Raw genomic sequence first — 14,752 nt, forward strand, 5'->3', positions numbered from 1 at the left:
TAATCTTTGCTCAGTATTTTTTATATGTTTTTACATTGTTTCTGAGCATATTGATATATACAATATGCCAATCTGTTTCCCTCATTTAAAGCAAAGCATAAACATTTCCAAATTAATAAAAACTCTATCTAAATATCCTTTTAATGACAGCATAACAGTCCATGACATGGGCATTGGTTTATTCCCCTTCTGCTTCTGCTTGGTAGAAGTGGACAAAATATGCTAAATGGCCACAGAATGTTTGGAGAACATAGTTGAATATGGCTGGGATATAGAATGTAGAATGTGAGCTAGAGATGATGGAACAATGATACCAGAGATGTAAATCAGATTCTGAAGTCTGAGTCTCGTAGTTTGAAATTAAAATTGAGATCAGGAAGAAACTGAAAGGTAAGTGACGATCAGATTTGCATTTTTGGATCATTCTCTTAGCAGTATGAAGAAATAAGCTCAGTTGGAGGACCTATCTTAGTACAGTGAAGAGACGATGAGTTAGGGCTAAGAAGGTAGCAATGGAAATGGGAAGACATTATTTAAGATTTGGTGACAAAGTAGATTCAGGGGATGAGAGAAGGATCATTTCGTCAACAAGGAAAGGGATACAAAACCAAACAAAACAGATAAATACCTCTGCCCTCATGGAACTTCAGTCGTATTGAGAACAAAGTCCAGATTTTTGGCTTATATAACTGGATATGGCTATTTGCCAAGATAAAAAAAAATACAGGAGGAGAAGTAGGGCTGTTGTTATGTTGTTTTTGGGTGGGGACCCAGGGAGAGGCAAATCTGTTGAGTTCAGATTTACAGCCAGAATATGTTAAATTTCAGATGGCTTGTATTCTCAAAGGGGATGTGTCCAGTAAACAAACAGATGTATGAGCCTGGAATACAAAATTGAGGTATGGGCTACATTTTAGATTGAGAATCTAGTAGGAAATAGTAGTTTCAAGTCTGAGGATAGGGCAGAGAACAGAGGGCTTAGTTCAGAGCTCCGGAAAAGATCAATAAATATTTAAAATAAGGGCAGATTTCTAGAGCCCACAGAGAGGACTAGCCAAGAGAAGCCAGAGAGAAGTAGGAGAAGCCCACCAACAAAGTGACACCCACGGGCAGGAGAGTAGCAAGGAAGTAGTAGCAACCACTACTAGTTATTTACAATTTAGCAAAACAGCAGTTTGGCTGAGAAGGAAAGGAGAGAGAAAGAAATGGTCAATGGTGTCAAATACTCTAGAGAGCCTAAAAAATGAAAAATAAACTTTTTCTGGCAAAGAGATCATTGATGACCTTGTTTAGAGCAGTTTTCATTTAGCAGTGAAGGTTGAAGTCAGATTGCATTAGGTCACATTGTAAATGGAGACAAAAAGGAATGTTACTCTTTCAAAATGTTTGGCTAAATTACAAATGGTGTAGGAATAATTTTTTTTTTTTGAGACAGAGTCTCACTCTGTTGCCTGAGATAGAGCGAGGTGGTGTCACCATAGCTCACAGCAACCTCAAACTCCTGGGCTCAAGCGATCCTCTTGCCTCAGCCTCCCAAGTAGCTGGGACTACAGATGCGCACCATTACGCCCAGCTAATTTTTCTATTTTTAGTGGAGACACGAGTCTTGCTCTTGCTCTGGCTGGTCTTGAACTCCTGAGCTCAAGCAATCCTGTTGCCTCAGCCTCCCAGACTGCTAGGATTACAGGCGTGAGCCACCGTGCTTGGCCAATGAACAATTTTTTATGTGAAAAGATGTTCCTATTGTTAAGTGAATAAGCAGATTGTAGAACAGTGTTATAGTATAATTCCATTTGTTCCAGTTATTAATTGCCACATAAAAAGCCACGACACAATGTAGTGGCATAAAACAATATATTATTAACTCTCTTGGTTTTGTGAATTAAGTGGATTTAGCCGAGTAATCCTTGAGGAGGGTATTTCATGCAACTGTATGTAGATACAGCCCATGGAATCATAGGAATTCTTTCATTTTCTCTCTTTGTTTATGTCTATTTTCTTAGCTTTCTGTAAGAGACACTTGTATTGGATTTTTACTAAGAAGACCAGTACTAGTTATTTAAAATTTAGCAAAATGGAAGTTGGCTGAGAAGGGAAGGAGAGAGAAAGAAAAGACAGCAGCTAGAGAGGAGCATCAGGTGATTGGACGCTTTCTTTTGGAGGGGCTTTGGGAGGGGTTAGTTCAGCAGATTTTGAAACTGAGACAAACAGAACCATGTACCATCTAGTGGGAGTAAGAAATACTCAACAGCACCTATGTAGCAGTCCTGAACCCTGCCTCCTCAATGTATTTGAAAGTGCTGATCATGAGGAAACAATCAGATAAATCCAAACTGAAGAAGATTCTGCAAACTCGTCCGAACTCTTGAAGAGTTCAATGACTTAAAAGAAAAAAAGATGTCTGGGTGACTATTCTTAATTAAAGGAGAACAAAGAGACATGACAATTAATGCATAATCCTATATCGGATCTTGTACATAGAGGGGCAATTATAAAGGACATTATTGGAGCAACTGGGGAAGTTTGCATTTTAATTATAGTATTCTGTATGTATTAATTGTTATGAGTGTTTGTTTTATTGTGACTAACTAGGAGCATGTCTTGTTCTGGTTTGAGGAAAGCCACAGAATAAAATTTCAACAAATTGAGTTTTAAGGATCTAATTGGCTTTTTTACTAGTGATTCGTGAATTAGGCAGCATCCCATCTACAAAACAGAGGGAGCTTGAGTGAACGGAACAGAGATGGTGGGCTTTATAGGCAGAAAAGGGCTGAAGAAAGCAGAAATAAAGAACAAAAAGCAGATTGGTCAATTTGTAGACTGGGCATCTTCTGATGCGTTGCTGTGAATCTCCTGTTTTTTTGAAAACTGGTCCATTTTTGTTTGTTTGTTTAGAGATGGGGATCTCACTATGTTCCCAGGATGGACTTGAACTCCCGGGCCTGACTAATCCTCCCGCCTCAGCCTCCAGAGTACATGGGACTACAGGGATCATTTTAAAGTTCAGTTTGATTACATGGCACCTAGCATGAGCTCAGTCCAAAACAATGGCCCCCTATAAATTTTATTTAACGGGAGATACATGCTGAAGTATCTAGGGGTGAAGTGTCACTATATCTATAACTGGCTAGACAGTTCAGCGAAAAACAAAAAGAGAGACATCAGTTGTGGGGAAATACAACCATTGGTGATTCTAGATGAAGAGTATATTGACCTCTATCTGTACTGTTTTTAGATAAGCCTTTCTGTAGGTTTGAAATTTTTCAAAATGAAAAGTTGGTGGTGGGGGTGTGTAATGATATTTGATTTCCTCAGCTGTTGGGGATAAGGGAGGTGAAGGGTGCTCTAAGTCAGATAGTTCAGCTTTGAGTATCTTTGGGATGGTTGCTTTCTGGCCTTTAGCTCCTTAGGAGCTATGCTGTCCCAGACCTTTTCTCTAGCTTCTTAACAATTCCACGAGCACCTGATATGCTTCCAGTAAATTCCCTTTTGTTTAAGTTAACCATAGTGAATTTCTGTCATTGCAATCAAGAACATTAAACATACAAGGGCTGTCCGGAAAGTATCCAGCCATGCAATATGTTCTCGTTGCGGTAACAATGGCTAGAGGCTTTCTGCACAGCCCTTATAAAACTACCATGTATATAATAAACACCACATAAGTTTATTCCACACAGTTTTAAGGTAATCAAATGAACATATTTTGAAATATTTAGGGAAGGTATGATGTTCATGCCTACCTAAATGTGTCAAAAGTGAAACTCAATGCACTTCCCAACAAGTTTTCTCTCTTTGTATATGAATTGAACATAGTGCTAATTTTTGGCCCTAAAACTGCTCTTCTTTTTTATTGTGTGCCTCATGGTCAATCACATCAAGTACACTTTAAGTACATTACATGAATAAAACAGATTGGAATTCAGTTGGGGACACATGGCAAGAACCTGGGCCACTGGCTCACACTTTGAATAAATTTGCCTTGGCACTGACAAAAATCATCAGGACCACATTTCACTTTCCATAAGAACAAATGTACTTTTGGACAGGAAAATTAGGAGGTGAGGAGAATGAGAGAGCCCCTTAACACTTCAATGACCTGCTTTGTACAGTGTACACCTGACATCTTGTTTTTAATCCTTACAACTCTGCAGTAAAGGTATCGTTATCTCCATTCTACAGATGAGGAATCCACACGCACAGGGGATGTGAGTCTAGATCGAGCCCAAAGTCATGTTTTTTTCAAAATGCCATGTTGTCTTTGAGCGGATAAGGTATGAAGAAGCCTTCCTGGGAACCACATTTCCCAGAATTAGAGCAGAATGTAAATGCCTAAAGCAAAACTTTGACTGATTTCCTCTTTTTCAGGTGGAACCATGGAGGGTATTGAAGAGAAGAAAAAGAAGATTCCTGATATGTCAGAAAACCATAAGAAAAAGGAATTTTGCAGAGCTGAAGATCAAGTGCCTGAAAAAGCAATTTGCCCAAAAGATGCTTTGAAAGGTGAGAAGAAACCTGTACCTGTGAAAAAGCTAAGCACTATCATAAAGAATACAGGCAGATGTACAGAACTGAGATTCCAATGGCTAGGATGGCAAGAAAAGCTGGCAACTTCTATGTACCTGTGGAACCCAAATTGTCATTTGTCATCAGGATCAGAGATATCAGTGATATGAGCCCAGAGGTCTGAAAGGTGTTGCAGTTTCTTTGTTTCCACCAGATCTTCAGTGGCAACTTTGCTAAACTCAACAAGGCGTCAATTAATATGGCTGAGAATTGTTTAACCATATACTGCATGGGTAAACCAAAACCTCCAATCAGTAAATGAACTGAGCTACAAGTGTGGTTATGGTAGAATCAATAAGCGAACTGCTTTGACAGATAACTCTTTGCTAGATCAATCTCTTGGTAAATATGGCATCATCTGACTGGAGAATCTCAGTCATGAAATTTATACTGTTGGAAAATGCTTCAAAGAGTCAAACAACTTCCTGTGACCCTTCAAATTATCTACCCCACAAGGTGGAATGAAGAAACAAACCACCTATTTTGTAGAAGGTGGAGATGTTAACAACAGAAAAGACCATATTAACAGATTTATTAGATGGACGAACTATAAGGTGTCTACCATTATTTTTGTAACCTGGCCAGCTAATAAAGTCACTGCTTTCAAATTGGAAAAAACAAAAACCCAAACAAAACTGATTCCTTCCAGACCAGAATATACTACTTTTTGCCTAGATGGCACTTTGAAATAGAAGGCAATAACATCAACTTTTATGCTTGCTGTTTGAATTTTTAAGACAGGTAATCCTTTTCTCTTTAAAAGGGAAAAACTACCAAATAAAGGACAAATAGCAATTATGGAAAACAATGTCAAAAATTACACCTCAAGGAGGTGAGTGCACTGAAATAGAGACCCCCAAGGTGTGGGGCAGAGCCTGTACATCTAAATTCCAAGAACAGGCGCTTTCTGACAGAGAATACCAGGAAATGACTTCACATTTTTCCAGACTATCAATATACTTTATGTTTCCCAGTAGGATAACCCAGCGCCTGGACCACGCCCACAAATGTTGGTCTGGCAAAGCGGCGGCAGCGAGTCCCGGCTAAATGCAGCCGGGCCCGCCCCCTGTCCCGCCCCCTGTCCCGCCCCTTTCCCGCCCCGGTCCTGCTCGGCCCCGCCCAGCACCCTCAGGCACTGGCAAACTTTCGCGCCTGCGCTCACGGGGCCTGCGGTTGTAGGCGGAAGTTTCGCATGCGCTGGGTGGGAACGCTCTTTCTTTTCCCCCACCCTTTTTCTCTGGGGCCGTGTTGGCGAGAGGGTGCTTCCGGGTCGGAGGGTTTGTTTCCGGAGAGCGGGAAGGCTGAAACGCGGTGGCTAAGCTGGAGCCAAGCTTGGTTCTGGGTGGAGAAGGCTGTAGCCATGGACAGGTCAGTTCTGGTGGTGACAGCTGAGTCCGGAGTCTTGTCCCTCTTGTCTGTCGGCGGAAGGAAATAGGCGAAACCGGACTCCCAGAGGAAGCCGAGGAGGTCCCGGGTGCTACCCCTAGGACACCTTTCCCCGGCTGGGAGTTTCGGCAACTGATGGAGGAAAGGCCGCTTGGTGTGGGTGGGGATAGTGGTAATCCCCTACCTTCCCACTACGCTCCACGTTCTAAGATCTGTTCGGTGCTTTCAGGCAGCAGCATCGTTCGCTACTGGGGTGGGCGGGGTAGGTGGTGGCTCGGCATTCAAGATTCTAAGAGACCAGCCTGAGATCACAAGGCCAGTTAGTGACGATGCTGGGGATCTCAGGCCAGACTTTCTGATTCCAGGTGCCAGCATCAGATAGTTACTGAGTTCCTCCGAGGATCAGGGCACCTTGCTAGCTGCCTGCAACAAAGATTAGTTATTCCAGGCCTTTAAACTTGGGGAATTCCTTGTGTAATGGAGGAGACAACCAAGCAGTGTAAGGTGATAAGTGTTTTGGAGCAATTAAGTCTCCCTGTCACGATAGCTATCAGGAAGACCTTTCAAAGAAGGTAACTCTCTCTCTGGTCTTTGAAGAATTATTAGTACTCAAAAACATTGAGTGCCAACTATGTGACTGCCATGGAACATTTAATCTTAAAAACAATCCTGTGAAGATAGGTACTGTCATCATCTTTTCATAGATAACACTGAGGCTAAAAGAGGTTAAGGAACTTGCTCAAAGTTAAGCTAATAAGAAGAACCAGGTTGTCAACCTGGATCTGTGTGACTCCTCTAGCCTCCATGAGGCTGTTTGAGGAGTAAGTAGGTGTTCACCAGGTGGGAAAGGGGGCAAATGTAGGCCTCTGTAAAAGAAGCAACATGTTCAAAGCTGTGAGGATATGGAAAAAGTACATACTTTGTGTAGCTGAAGGGTCACATGCAGTGTGTTTGTATGGGAGTGATGCTTGTGGCTGAATATAAGGCTGAACCCCTCAACTGAGGTCATGTTGTAAGTATCATGCTAGGAAATTTGAACTTGATTCTATAGGCCAGAGAGAGCTATCTGAAGGTTTTAAGTGCAGGAAAAGCATGTTAGATTCTTGTCTTAAAGCACAGGTCTTTTAATCCACACGATTTAGTTTCTAGACCTTCAGTGAGAATGATGGTGGTGGGACAGGAGACAGAGACCCTGGGGAGAAATAACTTGAAGGGTCATTTCTCTCCAATTTACTAGAACTCTTTTACTTACTCTCCTATCTCACCAGCTCTATTTTTTTTTTAATGGTACCCATGGTTTGAAGTATTTTGGAAACTGCAGAAAATCTTTTAAGAGAGAGTTCTTGCAGTTAGTTAATTCCTCAATCCAACAGGGGAAAGATTTACCTTTATGAAGCAATTACCTAAAACAGTGTTATAACATGGATTCCAAGTGTTGAAATAATTCTCTAGGAGAAAATAACATATTGCATGTTAGAAAGTTAAAGAAGTCTTTGTGAGGGTAAGATTTGAGTGGGACCTTGAGGAGTAAGCAGGATTTGGAACCGAGAGGGCATTCTCAGCAAAAAAAAATCTAAGAGTTGGCTACTGAAATGGCCTATATCTTAACTGACTCACGGTCCTTTGCATCAATAATGATGATAAAATTCTTTGTAAATGCTACATTCTCATTTTATTTACATGAGCTTGATTATACTGCCTTAGGAGTGGCTTTGGAGAGATGTCATCGCCTGTGATCCGGGAGGCAGAGGTGACGCGGACTGCACGGAAACAGAGTGCTCAAAAAAGAGTTTTAAGTATCCTTTGCATTTTAAGCATCATTATGAAAATTGCAACATATTTGGATTCAATGTCATAGAATTTTCTCTTTATGAGGGGTATTAAATGTTAGTTATAATAAAATCCTGTAGAAATTAGTTTTTTTCACTCCACAGATAGGTTATTTTATAAATATAATGCTAAAATTTAGTGAGATTAAGATTTATGTTTCCCTGAAAATAAGGATATTCCATTTTACTGCTATCATATTACAGTTACCTTCTACTGAGATTATGCTTCCTTTTTTAATTGGAAATCTGACTAAAAACTCTTATTTCAATGTGTTATCTAAGACTGACATCTGAGAATTTAAATGGCAGAGGGAATTATAGTTATTTACTCTTTGCATAGAAAAATGAAAAATACCTTGTTCTTGAAAAACATATTTACATACATAATTTGTATAGTAAAAATATGGTTAATTCCAACTTTAATGATCTTTTTTCTACATAGAAAACTTTTCTTAACTTTTCTACAGTTCGGGCATCCCAAGAGGATAATTTTGGTAATACTACTCCAAGAAACCAGGCTATTCCTCGAACACCCAGCTCATTTCGACAGCCTTGTAAGATTTTTTGCATTTAAAGCATTTAATAACAACAATAATTATAATAGTGGCTAATTATTACTGTATACATAATAACTATAGTATTTGGTTACAGTATCAATAATTAAGCACAAATAATAATGATTGCAGTTATTTGTTGAAATCTTACCATGAGCAAGGCACTGTACTTTACATAAATATACAGTAACCATGACATAGTTATCGTTATCTCTATTTTACCAAAACTGGAAGCAAAACATTTAATATAGGTAATAAATATGTAAATAATGGAACTAGGATTCAATGATCTATTTACTCCATAGTACATGCCTGCTATACTATTAATATATTGCCTCAGTATACTTTATAAAATTAGAATATGCAGAATCCATTGAGTCATTAATGTCTTTAACTGCTCATTTATGTTATAATGAAAGCATCTGTATTTACAGTAAAATTTTTCCTGATAGGCTCAGTAGTATCCAGAGGTCAAATTTAGAAAAATAAATTAAATCTTTGTATCATGGAAATGTTAACATTTAAGGTATTTATTAGGTTAGAATCTATTAGGTTAGAATCTAAGTAATTGAAAACAAACATTGTTTATTCTTTATTGTTTGCTTACTTTATTTTGATAATCAACGTTCATGCACCTTGAGTTCTTTTACTAACCTCTTGTTTGTAGTTACCCCACCAAACCGAAGCTCACTAAGGCAGCCAGATGTTTCCTCCATTCTTGGAACAGGAGGGAGGTCTCCCCGGCTTACACAGTCTTCAGGGTTCTTGGGCAATCTATCCATGGTATGTAGAAAAATAGGGCTGAAAACTCCTTTTTATAAAAGTATAATATTTGGCTTAAAAACCTTTTAATTAAAATTAAAGTCATATCATAAAAGTAACTCTAGGTTATGTGGATTGAAATGATTGATTACACTCAAAAAACTGAAAACCCTACACATCTCATGTCACAGGTGGAAACTGTGACAACAGCAACATTTAGGTGCAGATAAATTGTTTTAATCTGGCAGTTTGCTGACCAGAAGAAATATATTCTGTGGTCATTTGCTGATGACTATAAAAGCTGAGCCCTGCTTTGAAGCATAGAAGAGTAGGAATCCAGGGATGATAGATGAAGAATTTCATGAGGAAGAGAGACAATGTATTAAAGGGGATAAAAGAGAAAATAGGAAAAAGTAGATAAGATGCTCTTTAGGAATCACTGTGGTACAGTATTGAAAGTAATGGATGGAATGTTATGTAAACTGATGCAGAATGACTTCAGCTGTGTGTTAAAAATACTCTATAGAAAAGAAAGAATTATATCCAAGAAGAAGGAAACAGAAGAGTTATGTTGGACTAGTAGAGTATTATGGCATATTTAGTACCAAAAGGAAGACAAAATGTTTCTTCTATCTTTAGCTCTGTGTTATTAAAAAGGCACAGAGATTTTTATGCACATGTGAAATTGTCTAAATTAGGTGTTTTTTTGAAGAATAGTTTTTGTGTAAAACCTCTCCTTGTCACAGAAGGTGAAATCAATCTTTAGAATTTATTCTAGTCACCTGGGCACAGTGGCTCATGCCTGCAATCCTAGCACTTTGGGAGGCCGAGGCTGGAGAATCGCCTGAGGCCAGGAGTTCAAGACCAGCCTGAGTAAGAGTGAGACCCCCGTCTCTATAATAGAAAAATTAACCAGGGATAGTGGCGTGTGCCTGTAGTCACAGCTACTTGGGAGACTGAGGCAGGAGGATCATTTGAGCCCAGGCATTTGAGGTTGCAGTGAGCTATGATCATACCATTGCACTCTAGCCCAGGTGACAGAGTGACACTCTGTAAAAAAAAAATAAATAAATAAAATTTATTATAGTCTTATGGATTTTTGGAGTGTTAATAACTAAACAATGATCTAGTCATTGACCAATTTTACTTTGCTTATGAAACTGGTTATTTTGGCAGTGTCTGTTTTGTGTTACTAAAAATATAAGTGAATCAGCCATTTCTGGGTTTAAGGAAAAGAGGATGGCTTTATGATTGTACTGCCTCAGAACTATAAGATTAATAGCAAAATTGTGGTTCTCTTAAAGGTCAGAACAGAGAAAATGTGCACTGATTATTATAAAATTACTTTGTAGTCAAAGATATTTTTCCACTTTATTTTCCTAATTTTAATATCAGCTATGACAGGTGGTCTTGCATATAGGTTGCCCTAAAGGAAGTAAAATTATTTGCTATGTTGATATTTTTACCATATATCTGGCTACCAAGATTTGATTTTGGACCAAAGTATTTTTCTGAAAATAAAATGTCGTTGTTTAAGATGTTCAGTTTTGGCCGGGCGCGGTGGCTCACGCCTGTAATCCTAGCACTCTGGGAGGCCGAGGTGGGCGGATCGTTTGAGCTCAGGAGTTCGAGACCAGCCTGAGCAAGAGCGAGACCCCATCTCTACTAAAAATAGAAAGAAATTATATGGACAGCTAAAAATATATATAGAAAAAATTAGCCGGGCATGGTGGCGCATGCCTGTAGTCCCAGCTACCCGGGAGGCTAAGGCAGTAGGATCGCTTGAGCTCAGGAGTTTGAGGTTGCTGTGAGATAGGCTGGCGCCACGGCACTCACTCTAGCCTGGGCAACAGAGTGAGACTCTGTCTCAAGGAAAAAAAAAAAAAAAAAAAAGATGTTCAGTTTTATCCTTATACTTATAATGCTAAGTACTTGGAAGTGAACTGGCAATCAGTCTCTAGAAGCTGCAGCTAAGCAATCCTCATCCCATAGTTACTACCTCAAGAATATATAAGGTCCCAGCACCCATCTTTAGCTTTTTCCTAGGGAAGACTGATTTATTTTTTTACCTTTTTTTTGAGACAGAATCTTACAAAATAACATTTTGTAAAATGTTATTGGCTAATATCAATAAGTAAAATAAAGTCCTATCTCAATAAGGTTCACCTCAATTTTTCAGTTTTCAGAAATTGTACAGGACAAATGACCCAGTTGTTCTTCAACAAATGAATGGCAACGGGAAAAGGATTAGGGAGGAACTTATAGGCTAAAAGACTTAAGAGCTGTATCAAGCAAATGCAGTGTGTTAACCTTGTTTGGATCCTGGTTTAAACACACAAAATTTGACACAACTGAGGAAATCTGAACACTTAATGGAAGTGAAATATGTGAGTATATGTAATATCAATATTTGAAATAAAGGAAATTACTTGTGTGTGTTGGTTATATGTTTTATTAGTATTGTACTCTTACTATGTCTCACAGAGATGGACTGAAGTATTTATGGATGAAATGGTATGATATCAGGGAATTCTTTTTTTTTTTTTTTTTTTTTTGAGACAGAGTCTCACTCTGTTGCCCAGGCTAGAGTGAGTGCCGTGGCGTCAGCCTAGCTCACAGCAACCTCAAACTCCCGAGCTCAAGCGATCCTCCTGTCTCAGCCTCCCGAGTAGCTGGGACTACAGGCATGTGCCACCATGCCCGGCTAATTTTTTCTATATATATTTTTAGCTGTCCATATAATTTCTTTCTATTTTTAGTAGAGGTGGGGTCTCGCTCTTGCTCAGGCTGGTCTCGAACTCCTGAGCTCAAACGATCCGCCCACCTCGGCCTCCCAGAGTGCTAGGATTACAGGCGTGAGCCACCGCGCCCGGCCAGGGAATTCTAAAGTAATGTTAGGGAAGTACATGTGGATGTAGATGAAACAAAATCAGTCAGATGTTGGTGGGTGCTAAAGCTGAGCAATGGGATCATGGAGGCTTACTCTATTATTCTTTTTAACATGCTTGAAAATGTCCATAACAAAAAGTTTTTTAAAAATCACTTTTAGGCCGGGCGCGGTGGCTCACGCCTGTAATCCTAGCACTCTGGGAGGCCGAGGCGGGTGGATTGCTCAAGGTCAGGAGTTCGAGACCAGCCTGAGCGAGACCCCGTCTCTACTAAAAATAGAAAGACATTATATGGACAACTAAAAATCTATATAGAAAAAATTAGCCGGGCATAGTGGCGCATGCCTGTAGTCCCAGCTACTCGGGAGGCTGAGGCAGTAGGATCGCTTAAGCCGAGGAGTCTGAGGTTGCTGTGAGCTAAGCTGACGCCACGGCACTCACTCTAGCCTGGGCAACAAAGTGAGACTCTGTCTCAACAAAAAAAAAAAAAAATCACTTTTATTTAAAATCCAGGCATGAGCAACAATAATAATGTTATCTTTAAATCACTTACAAAATGTGACTGGCTTCTTCAAAAAGCATGGAGTAGTACAAAGAAGAAAAAAATTTTGAAAAACATAATTTTCTTAACAAAATAACCCCAGTGGCTGTTCTTTAAAAATGAAAAATACATCTGTACAATTTTTTTAAACCGTATTCAGTATTATTTATTCAATCAATGACAGTAACTCACTTTCCTGTATTTTTCTTTCTTTCTTTTTTTTTAAGGTAACTAATCTGGATGACAGTAACTGGACAGCTGCATTTTCAGCACAGCGTTTGGGGCTCTTCACAAACGTGGAGCCCCACAATGTAACAGAAGATATAACTCTCAGTGCTGTTATGTTACGGGAGGATGATCCTGGAGAAGCTGGTAAAATGGCTTTGAGCTTTGTGACAAAGTAGCTTTTCATTTTATGAAGATCAAAGAAACTGTCTCCTCCTGTTCTGAATGTCATTATAATGTATTTTTCTTTTTTTCTTTCTGTTTTTTTTGGGAGATTGGGGAGTGGCTTAAACAACAGAAATTTATTTTCTCCCAATTCTAGAGTCTAAAAGTGTGACATAAAGGTGTTGGTGGGTTTGGCTCTTTCTGAGGCCTCTCTCCTTGGCTTGTAGATGGCTTTCTCCTGTGTCTTCACAGGGTCTTCCTTCTGCCTATAATATATTTTCATTAAGCTAATTAGTTATGGTCATGGCTACACTATTCGATACATTATCTCTAGAAGGTTAAGAACCTCACCTTAGTTCTCAGCAGCATATTGCCATTTTTTAGTGTAAATAACAGCTTCTTAAGTTATTACATGAGGCTCATGTTTTTATTATTTTCTTATTTGTGCTGTTTAAAGGGTATCTCTTTTTGTTTAGACTTAGTATTTAGTTTTATTTATTTATTTTTTGAGACGGGTTCTCGCTCTGTCACCCAGGTTGGAGTGCAGTGGCATGATCATAGCTCCTTGCAGCCTTGAACTTCTGGGCTTAAGTGATCTCCTGCCTCAGCTTCCCGAATAGCTGAGACTACAGACGCATGCCACCACACCCAGATAATTTCTAAAACATTTTTTTGTGGAGATGAGGTCTCACTGTGTGGCCCAGGGTGGTCTTGAACTCCTGGCCTCAGGCAGTCGGCTTCCCAAAGTGCTGGGATTATAGGTGTGAGCCAGCATGCCCAGCCATAGTTTTAGTTGTTTTTGGTTTTGTTTTTTGTTTTGAGAGAGGATCTCACTCTATTGCCCAGGCTGGAGTGTAGTGGCATTATCATAGCTCACTGCAGCCTCAAACTCCTGGCTCAAGTGATCCTCCTACCTCAGCCTCCCAAGTAGCTGGGACTACAGATGGGCACCACCACACCCAGCTAATTTTTCTATTTTTTGTAGATACAGGGTCAGTTTTTAATCTGACTTTGTTGATGTGTTTTGTTTTGGCCTAGACCATACCAGTGTTTTCTCAGGTAGTAGTATGATCTTGTTAGTTTCAGCTTGGTTATTACCATTCTGTTTTGGGGGAAAAAAAAAAAAACATTTACTTTTAGTGTCTATATATTTCTACATTGTTATTACATTCTTCATCATTTTTTGTCATCATAAGCTAACATATATGAATGCTGGTTAATGTGCTTAACCACTGTACAAACATCAACTCATGTAATCCTTGTCCTGGTCCATTAAATAGTTCCAATAATTATTCCCATTTTAGAAGAAAGAAAACTTTTTGCTGGTCAAAGAGATTAAGTAACTTGCTTAAGATCACCTGGCTAGGAAGTGATGGCACTAGGATTTAAAACTAAGCAATTTAGTTCCAGAGCCCTGCTCTTAACACTTTGATCATCACTTTTTTTTCCTTTTAGTATCTGCCAATAATAGGTACTCAAATATTGAGTGACTCAAAAATGCTTTCTACTGAATCTATAAAATATAAGAATTCCATTTTAAGAGACCTTAAGTATTATACAGTACTGTAGTAAAGTGTATTTATTCTCCCTGAGTGGAACATACCATTTAGTATTTATTACAATTGTCTCAGCTACTTTGTTACAGTATGCTTAAAATATAATTCAGATGTTTTAAAATTTGGCTTAATTTTTTAAATAATTGTTGATAACACAGAAAAGACTAATGACTAGTACATCTTTCAGATCTTAAAAGACTTACAGATAATAAAAGAAAACATACATAAATTGAACTACATCAAAAATTTTAACTTCTGTGCATCAAAGGGTATAATCAACAAA

At 38.9% G+C, this 14,752-nt stretch overlaps 1 protein-coding gene and 1 pseudogene across 1 annotated transcript in view; both read left to right on the forward strand.

The window, feature by feature from the left end:
• The first annotated feature begins 4,373 nt into the window (after positions 1 to 4,373).
• Positions 4,374 to 5,255, forward strand: LOC138397309 (large ribosomal subunit protein uL30 pseudogene; annotated as a pseudogene).
• A 615-nt stretch (positions 5,256 to 5,870) lies between these two features.
• NUP107 (nucleoporin 107) overlaps positions 5,871 to 14,752 on the forward strand; it is a 39,951-nt gene continuing 31,069 nt past the window's right edge. The window contains exons 1-5 of the mRNA XM_069489463.1: positions 5,871 to 5,931; positions 7,654 to 7,745; positions 8,246 to 8,332; positions 9,000 to 9,115; positions 12,751 to 12,895. Of these exons, the coding sequence (XP_069345564.1) occupies positions 5,924 to 5,931; positions 7,654 to 7,745; positions 8,246 to 8,332; positions 9,000 to 9,115; positions 12,751 to 12,895 (448 nt within the window). The 5' untranslated portion in view covers positions 5,871 to 5,923. The remainder of the gene's footprint in view (positions 5,932 to 7,653; positions 7,746 to 8,245; positions 8,333 to 8,999; positions 9,116 to 12,750; positions 12,896 to 14,752) is intronic.

The sequence above is a fragment of the Eulemur rufifrons genome, chromosome 16, assembly GCF_041146395.1.
Source record: "Eulemur rufifrons isolate Redbay chromosome 16, OSU_ERuf_1, whole genome shotgun sequence".
Taxonomy (NCBI): domain Eukaryota; kingdom Metazoa; phylum Chordata; class Mammalia; order Primates; family Lemuridae; genus Eulemur; species Eulemur rufifrons.